General features: G+C 38.8%; 1 protein-coding gene across 9 annotated transcripts in view; it reads right to left on the bottom strand.

Annotated features, from left to right (window-relative positions):
• LOC135205744 (zinc finger and BTB domain-containing protein 17-like) overlaps positions 1 to 20,687 on the bottom strand; it is a 292,065-nt gene that overhangs the window by 50,336 nt on the left and 221,042 nt on the right. Inside the window, exon 6 of one of the 9 annotated variants that reach the window (XM_064236849.1) lies at positions 11,010 to 11,568. The exons of the other annotated variants lie outside the window; for them this stretch is intronic. Within the exon in view, the coding sequence (XP_064092919.1) occupies positions 11,245 to 11,568 (324 nt within the window). The 3' untranslated portion in view covers positions 11,010 to 11,244. Of the gene's footprint in view, positions 1 to 11,009; positions 11,569 to 20,687 lie in introns of those variants that run through there. 9 annotated transcript variants of the gene reach the window in all.

The raw sequence follows: 20,687 nt of genomic DNA, 5'->3' as shown, positions 1-20,687 counted from the left end.
ATGCAACCTGCTTACTACTTGTCATATAGTGATGAGGTTGTACATTCATGTAAATATCTGGTATCGATAAAAAAGAAAGAGATACATCAGTGAAGCTGACTTGAGTAGAAGTGTCTGAATATTTCCTTTTATATAGAGTATTTTTATTTAAAGTCAAGAAACTGGTGAAATAAAACATACAGGAGGGCAAACACAATAATATTTAGTATTAGGCAATGAAGTAAAACTATTCTTTACTGCATGTATGCATTTACACAAATAAGGATATTGAGAACTTAACTGCAGAACAAGAACACTATGATTTTATATTTTGCTGTGCCCTAATATTAACCATGACAAACGGAAGCAGAGCCAAAAGCAAAGTGAATCAATACATGTAAAAGTAAAAAAAAAAAAATTAATTTAAATTTAACAGCAGACACATGACCTTGAAGTACTGTACTACAAAATTGGAGGTATGCAGATATTCAGCCCACAAACTTCTGCACATACCTGTGCCTATGAATGATTTCAGGGCACTAAATCTAATTACTATATGGTAATCAATCAATTATCTACTATATTAATACAGCCAAGGGCTGTAATAATTGGATAATGTCAAAATCCTGATAATGGCACTTTAAAATGTCTTAGGGTGTGCAAGGCCAACTCCTTACCCTTCCTCAACCAATATTGTGAATACCACATAGTGGTAAACAATTAATATTCTTATATTATCTACATTATTCATATGTTTGTAACAAAGTATACTCCATAAATACACTTAAAAACAAAAAAAGCAATCTCCTTTTCTCTTGGAATCAACACTTAGTTTCGTTGGTTATAATTACGTTTATTTGCAGCCATAAACACTAAATATGCTTATAAACAGCAATCATTACTTTAAAATGAAATCTTTAGGCCAAAAGTAACTATCCACCTTATTTCACCATATTTATAACAAAATAAACTCCATAAAGACAATAAAAAGAACCCCTTTCTCTTTCACTTGTACGCAAAATATATTTTGGAAGGCTACACATATCCTATAATCATAGGAGGTCTCCTCTGATGAGGAGCAGACTGATCGTATTATGTCATCAGGAGAGATCACCTCGTACGACGTCTCCTCTGTTGGGTAAGTACATTCCCTTGGCAGCGCAAGGATATCTCCCCTGTCTACAGTGCAATTACTTTGACAGTGCACAAGTTGACAGTAGGATACATATGTAGAACATATCCGTGTATGGCATATTTACTCAATAGTGCCCAACAGTTTTACTTAAGTGGGTTATGTACAGCTTAAGGAAAATTTTCCTTGCTTTTACCTTGCGTTATCTAGCTTGGAAGCTGACTTTCTGCAATTATAGAACTGGCATGAAATGCTGTTACCAGCACCAAAGTCCAACCCATACTGGCTGAAAACTTGCAAAAGGTCAGCCCTATATCCCTTGATTGCTAACAATGACAACTTGAGTCTGGAGAAAAAGAAATGAAGTTCACTAACAACAAACTTCACTCACCATCTTGGTAAAAGCTATCTACTCTAGAAAATAATGCTGGGTATCATCCATCCCTGGAGTTGGAGAGATTGAGAAATTGGTGAATATGCTGCTGCTTCAAGAGTCTCTTCTAGCAGAGAAGAACTCTTAAGATTGTCGACTACTAGGTATGGGAGGTACATGAACCAATCCTGTTGCAACCAGAAAGAAGCCATTAGAGTTGATTTGGAAGCCCAATGAAGCCGAGAACATTACCAGGACTTGGCAAATCTGCCCAGAGTAAGGGAAGGCGTAGATGTTCAGACTATCTCAATATCGTGTCCATAGCCCTAACTGCGGAAGCCAAAAAATGAAAACTGGTACAAACAAGGAGTGCTTACACTTGTTATATTACTTTCAAGACATCTAAATGGAGTGAACATGGACAGAAAGATATGACAATTCCTTCAGTGTGTATCAGACATCACACTTGAACCTCCAGGATGAACCTTGGCTGTTGTACTCCTCTGCTTAGCAAAAATCTTCGTGACCAGATAACACACCAACATTTGCAGCAACAGATGGAGCATCAGGTGGAAAAGCAGCAACATGTAACTCATTAACCAAAGAGTCATTTATTGGCCAATCTGACTGTTGATCGCTCACTGCTTCAGAGGAAACAATTTTTTTTAAACAATCAGAAAAAAAGTACTCTGCCAACTTAGCAAGGTAGACCTAAGAGACAAGGCAGAGAGACAGGCGACTGCAGGAGCAACAGAGGTAGATAGGATATTGTTCCCGGGGGTTAACCAGGAGAAATTCCCAGACTTGTACAATTTGGTTTCGTTGACATGACTAAAGACTGTAGGAGGAGGAGGAGGTGGTAGGGGAAACACTGCAGCATCAGAAAATACCTAATCCCTGACAAGAGGTTCAGGAGAAATAGCCATGAAGGGAAGGCCAGAAGCTGATGAGTCAAAACTGGCATCTACTGATGATCTCATGTTGCCCATAGGATCTCTGCTCTAAACGGTACCTACTGATCAACAGACCAATCTTTACAAATTTATTGAGAGAAAACATGTCAAGGCAAGTACTACATCAAGGCATGATAAATAAACTCAGCAAATAAAATATTAATAAATCATACACACACAGAATAACAAATTCAAATAAAAAATTTGTCATGTTACTTCCCATACAAACCACACAAAGAAAAAAATGATTATTGAAAAAAAAATGAAAAATAGAACCCTAAATTTAAAAATCACTGGAGCTATATCCTAGAAGAGCAACTCTGCGAAGATGTTGACACGAGAGTTGCATTAAAGACTGAGGAGTAATAGAAAGTCGGTGGGTTGTGGAGTGAAAATTTCTTGATATCGAATGGTACAAGCATTTGAGACTGGGATTCCAATTTATGGAAGGTGGTCCTATATAATTCTTGGGTTTGGAATGAGCAGATAAAAATGAGGTTCTCTTCATATGAACAGCAGTGTTGCAAAAAATAAAAGTAGTGTTTTAATAACCACTAAATGAGTAGTAAATCTAATGCACTTGTACGGTTACTACAATAAATGCCCTTTTCATGGCCTTGTCTCAACAGATTTGGAATCACTTCTTGTATGGTGCACATGCGATCCTTCACAATGTGTATTCATTAGTATATGAAACTGATCCTTCTTTATGTATTCTCATCATATGATATTGAAGTTGTTGTTTTGTAATCGATCGATATGGACATCTGAGACAGCAAAATGGCTTTTCTCCAGTGTGTGTGTTCTCATGTGGGTCTTGAGGTTGCCTTTCCGTGAAAAGGGAGCCGCGCATATTTCACAACTGAAAGGCTTTTCTCCTGTGTGCACTAACAGATGGTTGTCCATGTTGGTCTTGTTTTGAGTGCTGAAAGGACAGTATGCGCAATTGTGCATCTTCAAGGTGTTTTGCTTCATGGGCTCATGGAAATCAACCTGTGAGGGAAAGTATTTCATGAATGATGTACAGATTCAGTATAAGAAAGTTTCAATTCCCCAGGAGCCCATCAAACATTTTTCTTCAATACATACTTACAAATGGTTTAAAATAAAAATATTTCGTAAATGTTACACTTCTAAAGGTAAATAGGATGTCTCAATTTCTCTTCTCTAAAGGAATACAAAAAATATAAGTTTTAGGCTCTAGAATATGCATTTTAAAAGTGTTATGTCACACTTGTAGCAACTGCAGATACAGTATACGTACTGTACTGCATTAATAACCAACAAACTTTGTGTTTTGTCAGTATAGATAGGTTAAATTTCTTGATTGTCAATCAGAGCAAGGATATCATAAATATTACCGCACGTGTTCAGAGAATAATGAATGTATATATCAAGTTTATGTTCCATGTTGGCAAGTGAAAAAGTAGCTCTGGATTAAAGAAGAGAGTGAATGAGAAAACCAGTTTCCCAGTCATTCCCTGCAAGCTGATGCTCGAAAGCCAACGCACAAAATTCGGTATTGCCACAATCCCCTAGAATAGCTAAAAATCCGTGAATACTTGACACCCTTCTAAAAAGGCATAAAACTTCTTATTTTGAAACTTCAAACACCAAAAAACCCTCTAAAAATACTTATGCCTGAGTATTTTAATAGTTTTATCACAAAAAATGCATTTAGTTATGAAAATATGAAAATACATACAGTACTAATTAATGAATATTTCTCCATGAAAAATACTGCAACTAGGCAAATTTTCCGTGAATAAATGTGTGTAAACGTCCGTAGAAAAATCCTAGAATAGGTGAAGCCACGAATCCGGAACCCTGAATAGGCGGCGGTCCACTGTATATATTTTTTAAATATTTAATCCAAATATACTGTAAAAAATAATGTGGAGGGGATATATTTGGTTAGGTGCTCATAAGTTTATCTTTGCTTGAAGATCAATAGTATGTAAAATTACAACTTTGGGGTAAGAAACAGAATTCAGTAGTAATTATTATGTTTGATAAAATTTTATATATTTTCTAAATACAGTGGTACCTCGACATACGACATACAAAGGCTCAACTTACAGAAGGTACGAAAGCAAATACAAAGATTTTTTTTTTGCTCTACATACGAAAATTGTTCAAGATACGAAAGGTTGTTGCTGTAAAGTCCTGAGATTCGCCCAGACCACCGATAACAATTTTAAAACTCGCGCTCCACCAACTTAGTAGACTCGCCACCATCCTCCCGCTCTCCCATTGGTTCCTGATGCTAGTCAACGCCATAAGATCCTGCTCTCCGATCCCATCATGCATCTACGTAGCGGTGTGCTGTTTTGGCCACTCGGCGGCATCATCGGTATCGTAAGCACACGGAATTCGTTCGTTCTATACGATTTCATTTATTAACATAAATTCGTTAGTGATTTCGTTGTAGTACTACTTTATCGTGTTGTGTGAGAACTTTACTACATACGTATACGTACTACATAACTTAATTATGTACAGTATGTACGTAGTCATGGGTCCCAAGAAAGTTGAAATAGGAAAGAAGAGGATGCTTTCTTTGGAAACAAAAATGGAGATAATAAAAAAGTATGAAGCTGGCATGCGATTGAGTGTAATCACCAAGGAGTATGGCCGAAATCCGTCGACAATAAGCACCATCCTTAAGCAGAAGGATGCCATCAAAGTAGCTACACCTTCCAAGGGCATGACTATTTTGTCTAGCAAGAGGAGCCACGTGCACGATGAGATGGAACGGCTGCTTCTTGTCTGGATAAAAGACAAAGAAATCGCTGGCGATACAATAACCGATACGGCAATCTCCCACAAGGCCAGCGCTATTTTCGGCGATTTGATTGCCCAGGCTGAAGACGACGGAGGAGAAGGGACATCGACGCCAACCCCAGAGTTCAAGGCTTCTCATGGGTGGTTCGAAAAATTCTGTAAACGGACTCGCATCCATTCAGTGGTGCAGCATGGGGAGGCAGCCAGCTCGGACACGAAAGCAGCCGAAGCCGTTATTAAGACATTCAACGAGATGACAATCAAGGAAGGCTACAGTTCTCATCAAGTCTTTAACTGTGATGAGACTGGCCTTTTTTGGAAAAAAAATGCCTCGTCGGACGTACATCACGCAGGAAGAGAAGAAGCTACCCAGGCATAAGCCTATGAAAGACAGGCTTACGCTCGCACTTTGTTCGAACGCCAGTGGGGATTGCAAGGTGAAGCCCCTACTTGTCTATCATTCGGAGACTCCTCGAGCCTTCAAGGCCCACAAAGTGCTAAAGGAGAAGCTTCTGTTGATGGGGAGGGCTAATGCGAAAGCCTGGATAGCGAGACTTTTGTTCACGGAGTGGGTAAATCTGTGTTTCGGCCCGACAGTGAAGAAATTCTTGGAAGAGAAGCGCCTCCCTCTGAAATGTCTGTTGTTGTTGGACAATGCCCCTGCTCACCCTCCTGGCTTCACCCCTCTCCTCCTAACACCACCCCTCTCCTCCAGCCCATGGACCAGCAAGTGATATTGAACTTCAAGTAGCTGTATACGAAACATCTTTTCAAAAGATGTTTCGACATCACCGACACCACAAACCTCACCTTGCGTGAATTTTGTAAGGAGCATTTTGATGTCATATGCATTTGACTCATCGATCAAGCTTGGCAGGAGGTTTTGAGGCAAACCTTTAATTCTTCATGGAGGAAACACTGGCCTGTTCCCGTATCTGCCTGAGACTTCGAGGGATTCAACGTGGGCGAAGCTGGTGCTGCAGATTCCGGAACAGTTGACGATCCTGAAACTGTTACGCAACCAGATCTTGACGAGATTGTTGCACTCGGCAAGTCCATGGGGCTGGTCATTGACGAGGACGACGTCAATGACCTTCTCGAGGAGCACCAAGAGGAGCTTACGACGGATGACCTGAAGGAGTTGGAGGCCATGCAACATAACGTCATTCAAGAAGAGTTCTCTAGCAGCGGCGAGGAGGAGGACGACCCTATGACAACGGCAGAAATTAAGGATGCTCTCGCTGCTTTTCACAAGGTGCAATCATTTGTAGGAAAGAGACACCCCGAAAAGGCTTACACAGGTCGTATGCTTGCGTAGTTCGATGACGTTTGCGTGAGTCGTTTCAGGAGCATTTTGAAAAGCAGGCAGAAGCAACCTTCCTTGGATAGTTATTTTTTAAAGAGGCCTTTACTAGCAGGAGTAAGAAAAAAGATCCAATTGATACTACAAAACAGAAAGTTGAAAGTGGTGAAGAAATTGAAATTAAAAAAAAAAAACTTAAAGTATAAAAAAGTAAAAAAAAAAAAATGTAAAAGTAAAAAAAAGAAAAAAAGAAGAAGTTTTTTTGTAAAGTTAAGTGTGACAGTTTTCTTAATGTGTTTCGCAAAGTTTAATCTATGTTTCCTGACATTTTTTAATGTGTTTCGTAAAGTTAAGTGTACGTACTATAAGAAGTTTTCTGCTGTTTATCCTCATCCTCTGTCGCCACTTTCGGAGATAGCCTCACTTGAAAGGTAAGGTTCCACATTTTACTACATACATACATATTTACGTACAGTATTTCTTGTATACCATGTACACTAATACACTTTATTTACAGGTATGTACATATTTGTACTAGTACATATTAACCCTCTTACGCCGACTGGACGTATTTTACGTCGACATTTTTTGTCTCCCGTGTGCCGACTGGACGTATTTTACGTCGACTTACAAAAGTTTTTTTTTAAATTCGCGGAAAAATACTTATAGGCTTACCAGCCTAAAACTTTTGAATCACGCGCCTTGAGGGATGCTGGGAGTTCACGGATCAAGGTGTTGTTTTGTTCACAATCGTTACGCAGGCGCGCAAGCGCGAATTTCTTTCTTGTCGCACTAAAAAGTATCTGTGACACATCTCGGAAATTATTTCGTTACTTTGACATAATTTTTGTACCATTGTAAATTAGCCGTTACATGAAGTATTATATATGAAAATGTGCGCATTTTTATGTAGAATACAACAATAAAATACTCATGATTGTAGCTTTTATCAGTTTTGAGATATTTTCATATAAATAACGATAATTTCCAAAATTTCAACCTTTGGTCAACTTTGACTCTACCGAAATGGTCAAAAAACGCAATTGTAAGCTAAAACTCTTATATTTTAGTAATATTCAATCATTTACCTGAATTTTGCAACTAATTGGAAGTCTCTAGCACAATATTTCGATTTATGGTGAATTTATGAAAAAACTTTTTCCTAACGTCCGCGCGGTAACTCTTCCGAAAAAAATCATACATGCGATTGTGGTAATGTTTGCACCATTTTAAAATTAGCCGTTATATAAAGTTTTATATATGGAAATGTGCGCAATTTCATGCACAATACATCTAAAAATAACCCATGGTTGTAGCTTTTATCAGTTTTGAGATATTTTCATATAAACAACGATAATTGCCAAAATTTCAACCTTCGGTCAACTTTGACTCTACCGAAATGGTCGAAACACGCAATTGTAAGCTAAAAAGCTTATATTCTAGTAATATTCAAGCATTTACCTTCATTTTGCAACAAATTGGAAGTCTCTAGCACAATATTTTGATTTATGGTGAATTTATGAAAAAAAATAACATTTTCTTTACGTCCGCGCAGTAACTCTTCCGAAAAAATCATACGTGCGATTGTGGTAATGTTTGCACCATTTTAAATTAGCCGTTACATAAAGTTTTATTTATGAAAATGTGCGCAATTTCATGTAGAATACAACAAAAAATAATTGAAGGTTGTAGCTTTTCTCATTTTTGAAATATTTGCATATAAATCACGATAAATAGAAAAAAAACCATGTTTGGTCAACTTTGACTCTACCGAAATGGTCGAAAAACGCGATTGTAAGCTAAAACTCTTACAGTCTAGTAATATTCAGTCATTTATCTTCATCTTGAAACAAATTCGAAGTCTCTAGCAAAATATTTAGATTTATGGTGAATTTAAAAAAAAAATCTTTCCTTCCCTCCGCGCGCGGATTCTCCGCCACAAATCTCCGAAATGCGTACATACCATTCTCGGAATATTTGCTCCGTTTCATATTAGGCATTTCATAGAGTTTTATATATGAGAATGTGCGCAATTTCATGTAGAATAAAACGAAAAATATTTGAAGGTTTTAGCTTTTCTTATTTCCGAAATAATTGCATATAAAAAATATATATAAAAAAATTCGACATTCGGTCAACTTTAACTCGTCAGATATGGTCGAAAACTGCAATTGCAAGCTAATACTCTTACAGTATAGTAATATTCAATCATTTGTCTTCATTTTGAAAGAAATTGGAAGTCTCTAGGACAATATTTAGATTTATGGTGAATTTTTGAATAAAAACTATTTTTTTACGTCCGCGCGTTACGAATTCATGCATTATTTTGTGATAATATTTTCTCTGTTGCTTTTATCGTTTTACAATGTGTTATATACCAAAATGATTGCAATTTAGTGTACTTTACAACAAAAAAAAGTAACTTGTTACCTTTAACCGTTTATTTTGCGCACAGCGCGATTTGAATACAAATTATTATGAAATTTCGTTTTTGCGCTATCATATATCGCAATATTTATATATGATAATGATAATTTTTTTCATTTCTGATGGTTGCATACTAAACTTCAGCCAATGACAAAAAAAGGAGCCAAAAATGAACTCTTAATCTTGAAAACTAAGCGCGCTATGATTTTTTGAAAAAAATATTTTTTCCGCTTCCGCACTCACTCTGAAACAACTCCGGCACACGGGAGACAATTTTTATTTTACCGCTTCGGCGTAAGAGGGTTAAGTTAGGTATTGAATGGTCCAGATTGTTGTAGTATTTCATTGTTTATTGGTCAATTTAGCTTTATTATAAAATTTACTGGGGTGTTTTGGTAGGGCTTGGAACAGAATAGTCATTTTACATGTAAAATGCGGTTCAAGATATGAAAAGCTCATGATACGAAAGCCGCCTTGGAATGGATTAATTTCGTATCTCGAGGTACCACTGTACTATATAAAAAATGCAGCTTTGTGGTAAGAAACAGAATTTAGTAATTATAAAAGAAAATTTTATTATATTTACTAAGCTCTTTCCAGACATCGTCAGTAAAAAGCACATAACCACAGAATAAATTAGTTGCTGAAGATGCTCAAATATGCCCACCAAATTTTTTCTATTTGTATGTCTCTAGAGATGAATTTTTCTCAGATTACCTAAGAATGATAAATGGTTTTTCATCTCTTCTGTTTCTCTACAAGAAATGTAGTTTAGAGACCTGCCTTTCAGTCTTTCCTCTGTAGTCAAACAGGAAAGGAAAAGAAAACAAAGTATTCACTCTTTAATGTTTTTTTTATTTATTGCAACTTACAGTAACTAGAGAATTAACTTATATGTAGAAAAAGTGCAATTTTCAAGTCAGAAATAAAAAAGATAATAAAGTAAAGTTTTATATGATTTTGTCACTTGCAAAAGCAAAATTTATTATTTTTTTTAACTCTATGCACAGTATAAGCTGATAAGGGAAGGCGTAGATGTCCAGACTATCTCAATATCATGTCCATAGCCCTAACTGTGGAATCCAAAAAAAGAAAACTGGTACAAACAAGGAGTGCTTAAACTTGTTATATTACTTTCAAGACATCTAAATGGAGTGAACATGGACAAAAAGATATGACAATTCCTTCAGTGTGTATCAGACATCACACTTGAACCTCCAGGATGAACCTTGGCTATTGTACTCCTCTGCCTAGCAAAAATCTTCATGACCAGATAACACACCAACATTTGCAGCAACAGATGGAGCATCAGGTGGAAAAGCAGCAACATGTAACTCATTAACCAAAGAGCCATTTATTGGCCAATCTGACTGTTGATAGCTCACTGCTTCAGAGGAAACAATTTTTTTAAACAATCAGAAAAAAAGTGATCTGCCAACTTTAGCAAGGTAGACCTAAGAGACAAGGCAGAGAGACAGGCGACTGCAGGAGCAACAGAGGTAGATAGGATATTGTTAACCAGGAGAAATTCCCAGACTTGTACCTTTTGGTTTCGTTGACATGACTTAAAGACTGTAGGAGGAGGAGGAGGAGGTGGTAGGGGAAACGCTGCAGCATCAGAAAATACCTAATCCCTGACAAGAGGTTCAGGAGAAATAGCCATGAAGAGAAGGCCAGAAGCTGATGAGTCAAAACTGGCATCTACTGATGATCTCATGTTGCCCATAGGATCTCTGCTCTAAATGGTACCTACTGATCAACAGACCAATCTTTACAAATTTATTGAGAAAAAACATGTCAAGGCAAGTACTACATCAAGGCATAATAGATAAACTCGGCAAATAAAATATTAATAAATCATACACACAAAGAATAACAAATTCAAATAAAAAAATTTGTCATGTTACTTCCCATACAAACCACACAAAAATTTAAAGTATGTACAATAACTCCAGACAAGCCAAAATTCTCACAAAGAAAGAAATGATTATTGAAAAAAAAATGAAAAATAGAACCCTAAATTTCTTTATATCGAATGGTACAAGCATTTGAGACTGGGATTCTAATTTATGGAAGGTGGTCATATATGATTCTTGGGTTTGGAATGAGCAGATAAAAATGAGGTTCTCTTCATATGAACAGCAGTGTTGCAAAAAATAAAAGTAGTGTTTTAATAACCACTAAATGAGTAGTAAATCTAATGCACTTGTACAGTTACTAAAATAAATGCCCTTTTCATGGCCTTGTCTCAATAGATTTGGAATCACTTCTTGTATGGTGCACATGCGATCCTTCACAATGTATATTCATTAGTATATGAAACTGATCCTTCTTTATGTATTCTCATCATATGATATTGAAGTTGTTGTTTTGTAATCGATCGATATGGACATCTGAGACAGCAAAATGGCTTTTCTCCAGTGTGTGTTCTCATGTGGGTCTTGAGGTTGCCTTTCCGTGAAAAGGGAGCCGCGCATATTTCACAACTGAAAGGCTTTTCTCCTGTGTGCACTAACAGATGGTTGTCCATGTTGGTCTTGTTTTGAGTGCTGAAAGGACAGTATGCGCAATTGTGCATCTTCATGGTGTTTTGCTTCATGGGCTCATGGAAATCAACCTGTGAGGGAAAGTATTTCATGAATGATGTACAGATTCAGTGTAAGAAAGTTTCAATTCCCCAGGAGCCCATCAAACATTTTTCTCCAATACATACTTACAAATGGTTTAAAATAAAAATATTTCGTAAATTTTACACTTCTAAAGGTAAATAGGATGTCTCAATTTCTCTTCTCTAAAGGAATACAAAAAATGTAAGTTTTAGGCTCTAGAATATGCATTTTATAAGTGTTATGTCACACTTGTAGCAACTGCGATACATATACGTACTGTACTGCATTAATAACCAAGACAAACTTTGTGTTTTGTCAGTATAGATAGGTTAAATTTCTTGATTGTCAATCAGAGCAAGGATATCATAAATATTACCGCACGTGTTCAGAGAATAATGAATGTATATAACAAGTTTATGTTCCATGTTGGCAAGTGAAAAAGTAGCTCTGGATTAAAGAAGAGAGTGAATGAGAAAAACCAGCTTCCCAGTCATTCCCTGAAAGTTGATGCTCGAAAGCCAACGCACAAAATTCGGTATTGGAGTCAACACGGGGGATGTGTGCCACAACCCCCCACGAATAGCTAAAATCCGTGAATGCTTGACATCCCTCTAAAAAGGCATAAAACTGCTTATTTTGAAACTTCAAACACCAAAAAAACCCTCTAAAAATACTTATGCCTGAGTATTTTAATAGTTTTATCACAAAAAATGTATTTAGTAATGAAAATATGAAAATACGTACAGTACTAATTAATGAATAAATTGCAATACACCCCCTGAACACCTGAATAAGCCCTGGTCACTTACTAGCCCGAACCATCATTTATTAAAAATTTACCAAATCTTTGGTTAAAATAAACGATCAGTGTTGCCAATCTCCTGGCAAACACCCTCGTTACCTAGTTACCAGCCCACCGCTGGTAGCCCTGCCTCACGGGCCGGTCACACCTGCCCTCTCACGTCAATCACTTATCGTTCGCGGTGGAGTACAGATGTATCCACAGCGAACTCCTTTTTGGTCTTGCCCGGCCTTCATTTGCACCTTTGATTTGATTGATTTTGGTGACGAATTACGCATCCCTTTGGATTACGGTTGGATTGCTCTTAATACCTTGTCATCAGACATTGATTCTGCAAAGGAAGAAACAACACAAGCTACGACAACGACTACTGCATTCTCGGCCACGACATCACAGAAAACGACGAGCGGAAGTTCAACAATGTATCGTCTTTGCCAACAATGCAAGAGAAGGATGAGTACCCTATGACACGATAGTCATTCCTTATGCGTAAATTGTAGGCCTGTTCAATATAATGTAAAGACCAGATGTTTGGAATGTCAGGAGTGGTCTTTGGACCAGATGTTAGGGTATCTCAAACGTAGGAAAGGTCTCGCATTAAGAAGTAAGTGTAGGCAGGAAGAGACTAACGTAGATCAAGATAAAGACTTAGAGACAGTGCTCTTTAAGAGACTTGAGAGTAGGCTGACATCGAGTATGACATCTCTGTTACCGATTTTATGTCAAGATTAAGTGAGGATAGATCGAGCAATAGGGATACTGAAATTACTAATCGTTCTTTTCCAGCTCCCCTGCCTGTTCCAGAACCAGCCCTAACCGGTGCTTGGGGTTATGGGGATCCGCAAGCCCACAGGGCAGGATCCGCCGTCCCCCCTGGCGCGGAGCAGGCAGTGTTGGCAGCAGATTCCCCTTCCCTCGATATGTAAGTTCTCAGGATGATAAAAACTTAGGTCAGATATAGACGAGTAGTGATAATAGGCTACATAGTGTTTAGTTTAGGAAGAGAAGTGCAGGCTTCTTCGGGTCGGTTTTCTATTAAAAGTAGTAGTTTATAGAGGCACAGTGTCCTTAGGGCATCTTTAGACTTTTTCCTGCTTCGAGTTCCTTGCATCAGAAGCTTTTAGGCCATGGTTGGTTTTTCAGATATGCTCCTTCGTCTTTAAGGTTACTTTCCTCTACTTATACGATACGATAATTGTTAATATCAACTAATCCCCAGCGCTTGGGCTATGCCCTAAATTCCATAATCCATCCATCCATCCAATATCAACTAATTCTCCGTTCAATGCATATTGACTTACGATATTCAGTATGGAGAGAAATCGAATAAAATTAACTACGGTTAGCCTAGTGTTCACGATGATATATTGTATGCATATTCAGTAGCCTAGCCTAACCTAAAGTATTCGCTGTACAACATATCGGTAGTTATTTTAATATTGGCTAACGCTGTAGGCTTAAGGCATTCTGACTTCGGATAATTCAGTACAGGTGTAATTGAAAACGAACGAGAATCCGATCTGAGGATAATTAATATTAGCGTAGTATAAACACTAACTCGGCAGTCATTCACGCTGGAATCAGCGGTGACGAATACGGGTTTGCGTCGCCGTATCCATCTCATTCTCTCCTGATTGCCTAAAATGACTAACGTAACAAAACACTCACTTATGCCAAGTTTGTACAAACGTCTTGAAGGAGACGTGTGTTCAACTATGTTGACATTTAACATAGTCAATGAGGTATCTATCTTGGGGCATATAATCAGATGTCAGATATAAGGAATTCGTATGTATGACGTCTTCATACGTTTAACCGACTATTGCCGTCAGTAATTACATTGCGCTTATGTCAATTACAGTTACAAATTATTACCAGTCGTATTATCAAATTACAATGACAACTGAAATTAATATTAGGCCTAATAAAGTTAATTTAATTACCTTTAAATATTATTTTATTACTTTTCAATTAAATTACAATTACACTAGCTTGTCGTCAAACAGCACTATTGTAAGGAGGTGTGGCTTAGACAGACAAGGATGCCGGCTAGTCTGTTTTTTTTTTTTTCCTTGGCTCCAGATTCAACCATATCATTTGGTCTCTGCTAATGTTTTTGTCCCTAGTTAGCATATTAATGAATATCTGGATACTTAACTTATGGAACGAAGTCATACTGTTCGTCTTACGATGTAATTTAAGACCAAAATTTGACTGATACGTCTCATTGGAAGCTAGTTTTTCCCTCGGGTTAGATGGCGTTAAATTTAGGATTCCGTTCGTTTTTCACTCGTTTTCATAGGTATTACGAACCTTACACTTTATATACTTTATTAATCCTTTGTCTGTGTAAAAAAAACAACAGTAATGAGCTCTTTCATGCTATTAGTTTCTTTTACCATGGCTGCGTTTGAATTCATACAAAAGCTCGGGACTTCTGTCCAGGTTGCTGATGCACATAATTTTGCCTTATTAGCTTCAGCTGCATTTATAACATGAATACAGTAATTACCGTCGCACGCGGATGAATACAATAATGGATGTTGCTATCGGATTCGATTACTGTCACACGCTGATCAATACAATAAAGTGATGTTGTTATAGGAGTCGATCGCATTAACAACAAGTTCTCGTTCGGTTGTTCATAGCTGTACGGAGTTATACGAGTATATTATCGTTAAGATAATACCCTTTTAACTTAGAAGAGGGTGCAATTTACGGAGGTGGAGATGTTAGACGATTGTAATTTCTCTCTCTCTCTCTCTCATCTCTCTCTCTCTCTCTCTCTCTCTCTCTCTCTCTCTATCTCTCTTCTCTCTCTCTCTCTCGATCATTCTCTCTCACTATCTCTCTCTCTCTCTCTCTCTCTTACTCTGTTCATATTCTTCATCATCCTATTTTCCACGCTCTCCTAACACTGGACTCATTGTGCAACAGAGGTTTTTCTTCCTGTCACACCTTTTCAAACTTTGTCAATTTCCCTTCAGCGCTGACTGACCTCATAGGTCCCAATACTCGGCCTTTGGCCTAAATTCTATTTTTAAACCCAACAATCTTGCTGTCTGAGTTAGTATTAGAGTAGGGAGCGAATATTAGGACTATGTATAAGGTATTCATGATATGATATATCACGAGAGGATTTTAAGTATTAGGACAGATAGGAAAGAACATGTCTGGGTCTATCTGAGGGTATTCTTCCAAGTGCCAACCAGGCAGAGTACAGACAGGCAGGTACAACACTACAAGAGAGGACATCACTATGATCGACGACACCGTTGTCTCTGTACATGAGAGGCGTAAGGCCACATGGGAGGTCTTCAGTTTCCCTCCATACATGAGAGGCCGAGAGCCACATGGGAGGTCTTCAGATTCCCTCCATACATGAGAGGCCGAGAGCCACATGGGAGGTCTTCAGATTCCCTCCATACATGAGAGGCCGAGAGCCACATGGGAGGTCTTCAGATTCCCTCCATACATGAGAGGCCGAGAGCCACATGGGAGGTCTTCAGTTTTTCCTCTACTCAGGTGAGGCACATAGCCAGCTGAGAGGAAACAGGTTTGTATCCCTCTCGCACTCAATGAGTTTTGACCTTAGGGTAGAGGTGCAGGGAGTTTTTCCCTCCACATATGGGAGGCCTAGAAGGCCACACATGGGAGATTAGTTTGGACGAGTGACAAATGAACTTGAGACTGACCCGCGTACTCAATTATATTGACTGACAACTGGTATACAGTGGAGGGCCGAGTAGATTTGATTCCCCACCTCCAAATTAATGTTGTTAATCGGGCTTATTCAGGTGTTCAGGGGGTGTATTGCAATATGAAGTTTTTATTGTAAAACTAATATTGTAATACCTACCTGAACACCTGAATGATTCCCACCCTCCTCCCCTCTCATACAGAGGTTATTTTGAGTTATGATTGACGTGAGAGGGCAGGTGTGACCAGCCCGTGAGGCAGGGCTATCAGCGGTGGGCTGGTAACTAGGTAACGAGGGTGTTTGCCAGGAGATTGGCAACACTGATCGTTTATTTTAACCAAAGATTTGGTAAATTTTTAATAAATGATGGTTCGGGCTGGTAAGTGACCAGGGCTTATTCAGGTGTTCAGGTAGGTATTACAATATTAGTTTTACGATAAAAACTTCATTTCTCCACGAAAAATACTGTAACTAGGCAAATTTTCCGTGAATAATGTGTGTAAACGTCCATAGAAAAATCCTAGAATAGGTGAAGCCACGAATCCGGAACCGTGAATAGGCGGCGGTCCACTAATATATTTTTTTTATATTTAATCCAAATATACTGTAAAAAATAATGTGGAGGATATATTAGGTTAGATGCTCTTAAGTTTATCTTTGCTTGAAGATCAATAGTATGTAAAAAATACAACTTTGGGGTAAGAAGCAGAATTCAGTAGTAATTATTATGTTTTGATAAAATTTTATATATTTTCTAAATACAGTGGTACCTCGACATACGACATACAAAGGCTCAACTTACGAAAAACTCAAGATACGAAAGCAAATATGAAGAATTTTTTTTGCTCTACATACGAAAATTGTTCAAGATACGAAAGGTTGTTGCTGTAAAGTCCTGAGATTCGCCCGGACCACTGATAACAATTTTAAAACGCGCGCCACCAACTTAGTAGACTCGCCACCATCCTCCTGCTCTCCCATTGGTTCCTGATGCTAGTCAATGCCATAAGATCCTGCTCTCCTATTGGTCAGCATCTCTCCCATGATCCCATCATGCATCTACGTAGCGGCGTGCTTTTTCGGCCACTCGGCAGCATCATCGGTATCATAAGCACATGGAATTCTTTCGTTCTATACGATTTCGTTTATTAACATAAATTCGTTAGTGATTTCGTTGTAGTACTACTTTATCGTGTTGTGTGAGAACTTTACTACATACATATACGTACTACATAACTTAATTACGTACAGTATATACGTAGTCATGGGTCCCAAGAAAGTTGAAGTAGGAAAGAAGAGGATGCTTTCTTTGGAGACAAAAAATGGAGATAATAAAAAAGTATGAAGCTGGCATGCGATTGAGTGGGATCGCCAAGGAGTATGGCCGAAATCCGTTGACAATAGGCACCATCCTTAAGCAGAAGGATGCCATCAAAGCATCTACACCTTCCAAGGGCGTGACTATTTTGCCTAGCAAGAGGAGCCATGTGCAGGACGAGATGGAATGGCTGCTTCTTGTCTGGATAAAAGACAAAGAAATCACCGGCGATACGATAACCGATACGGCAATCTCCCACAAGGCCAGCGCTATTTTCGACGATTTGATTGCCCAGGCCGAAGACGACGGAGGAGAAGGGACATCGACGCCCAACCCCAGAGTTCAAGGCTTCTCATGGGTGGTTCGAAAAATTCTGTAAACGGACTGGCGTCCATTCGGTGGTGCGGCATGGGGAGGCGGCCAGCTCGGACATGAAAGCGGCCGAAGCCTTTGTTAAGACGTTCGACGAGATGACAATCAAGGAAGGCTACAGTTCTCAGCAAGTCTTCAACTGTGATGAGACTGGCCTTTTTTGGAAAAAAATGCCTCATCGGACATCCTATGAAAGACAGGCTTACGCTCGCACTTTGTTCGAATGCCAGTGGGGATTGCAAGGTGAAGCCCCTACTTGTCTATCATTCGGAGACTCCTCTAGCCTTCGAGGCCCACAAAGTGCTAAAGAAGCAGCTTCCGGTGATGTGGAGGGCTAATGCGAAAGCCTGGTAATGAGACTTTTGTTCACGGAGTGGGTAAATCTGTGTTTCGGCCCGACAGTGAAGAAATTCTTGGAAGAGAAGAGTCTACCTCTGAAATGTCTGTTGTTGTTGGACAATGCCCCTGCTCACCCTCCTGGCCTCAAGGAAGATATCCTAGCCGAGTATTTGTTTATCAAGGTTCTTTATCTTCCGCCTAACACCACCCCTTTCCTCCAGCCCATGGACCAGCAAGTGATATCGAACTTCAAGAAGCTGTATACGAAACATCTTTTCAAGAGATGTTTCGACATCACCGATACCACAAACCTCACCTCGCGTGAATTTTGTAAGGAGCATTTTGATGTTGTGATACGCATCCGACTCATTGACCAAGCTTGGCAGGAGGTTTTGAGGCGAACCTTGAATTCTTCGTGGAGGAAAGTCTGGCCTGATGCTGTATCCGCCCGAGACTTCGAGGGATTCGATGTGGGCGAAGCTGGTGCTGCAGATTCCGGAACAGTTGACGATCCTGAAACTGTTACGCAACCAGATCTTGACAAGATCGTTGCACTCGGCAAGTCCATGGGGCTGGTCGTCGACGAGGACGACATCAATGACCTTCTCGAGGAGCACCAAGAGGAGCTTACGACGGATGACCTGAAGGAGTTGGAGGCCATGCAACATGACGTCATTCAAGAAGAGTTCTCTTGCAGCGGCGAGGAGGAGGACGACGACCCTATGACAACGGCAGAAATTAAGGATGCTCTAGCTGCTTTTCATAAGGTGCAATCATTTGTAGAAAAGAGACACCCTGAAAAGGCTTACATAGGTCGTATGCTTGCGCAGTTCGATGACGTTTGCCTGAGTCGTTTCAGGAGCATTTTGAAAAGCAGGCAGAAGCAACCTTCCTTGGATAGTTATTTTTTAAAGAGGCCTTTACTAGCAGGAGTAAGAAAAAAGATCCAATTGATACAACAAAACAGAAAGTTGAAAGTGGTGAAGAAATTGAAATAAAAAAAAAAAAAAAACGTAAAGTATAAAACAGTAAAAAAAATGTAAAAATAAAAAAAATAAAAAAATTAATTTTAAGTTTATTGTAAAGTCAAGTGTTACAGTTTTCTTAATGTGTTTCGTAAAGTTGAAGTGTACGTACTATAAGAAGTTTTCTGCCGTTTGTCCTCCTCCTCTGTCGCCACTTTTGGAGATGGCCTCACTTGAAAGGTAAGGTTCCACATTTTACTACATATATACATATGTACGTACAGTATTTCTTGTATACCATGTACACTAATACACTTTATGTACAGGTACGTACATATTAGTACTAGTACAGGAAGCCCCCGGGTTACGACGTTCCGAGGTTAAGGCGCTTCTCAATTATATTCATCAGACATTATTTCCAGGGTTACGACGCCTACAACACTCATCTGGCGGATGAAATATGACTCCAAAAATGCAAAATAATCAATATTTGAAGTTTTTTTTTATGAAAAATGCAATAAGAATGTAGTTTACATAGTTTTCAACGCACCCAAAGCATTAAAAGAAAGGTTTTCTTAGGATTTTTTACGATGTTCCAGCTTACGACAATTTTCGGCTTACAGTGCGTCTCAAGAACGAAACCCAAGTCGTAACCCGGGGACTGTCTGTACGTATTAAGTTAGGTATTGAATGGTCCAAATTGTTGTAGTATTTCATTGTTTATTGGTCAATTTAGCTTTATTATAAAATTTACTGGGGTGTTTTTGTAGGGCTTTAAAAAGCACATAACCACAGAATAAATTAGATGCTGAAGATGCTCAAATATGCCCACCAAATTTTTTCTTTTGTTCATGAAACTTACCTGTCAGATATATATATAGCTGTATTTTCTGAAGTCCGACAGAATTTTAAAAACTTCCGACACACGCAGTGGTCGGCCAGGTGGTTAGTACCCATTCCGCCGCTGGGAGGCGGGTATCAGGAACCATTCCCATTTTCTATTCATAATTTTTCTGTCGCCGGTGCTGAAAACACCTGTTTTCAGTACCTCCGTCTTAGGATTTTGGAAACTTCATTGCCGCTAAGTATCCTAATTGTCTTTTGATTTATTTACTTGGATTTGTGGGATTTGTGGCTAGGCATACGCTATCTTAAATTGATTTGAATTTGATTCATTTTTGCATAAAATATCTGAATCTAGTTAGGCTAGTTTCAGACGGGGTTGTCTGCAAAGATAGGGTGTGGCTACCGAAAGCTTCGGTAGATCCGCACTTGGTATGCACGAGGGGTATGGGTCTTGCTTCTTTGTTGAGATTTGTCATGTAAGGAGTGTGAGACTTTGTCTATTCCGTAAGGAAGACGTATGATTCGTATGTACGCAATAATCAGTAAACATGTCTAATTCCGTAAGGAAGACGTATGATTCGTATGTACGCAATTAATCAGTAACAAAAGTCAGGGTAGGGAACCTGCTAACCTTCCTGTAGACTTTATTTTGCCTAACCCTGTAGTATGGCCTACGGGCTATGAATATGTCTACGAGAGGTGCTCGCTCTCCTTCATTGCTGTGAAGTGCTACTTCTGTAATTGTTACTCCTAACCCTGCATTGTTGCCTTCGGGCCCTAAGCAG

The sequence above is a fragment of the Macrobrachium nipponense genome, chromosome 24 (genome assembly GCF_015104395.2).
Source record: "Macrobrachium nipponense isolate FS-2020 chromosome 24, ASM1510439v2, whole genome shotgun sequence".
NCBI classification, from domain to species: domain Eukaryota; kingdom Metazoa; phylum Arthropoda; class Malacostraca; order Decapoda; family Palaemonidae; genus Macrobrachium; species Macrobrachium nipponense.
Note: the sequence above shows the minus strand (reverse complement) of the source record. Positions and strands in the feature narration are given on the sequence as shown.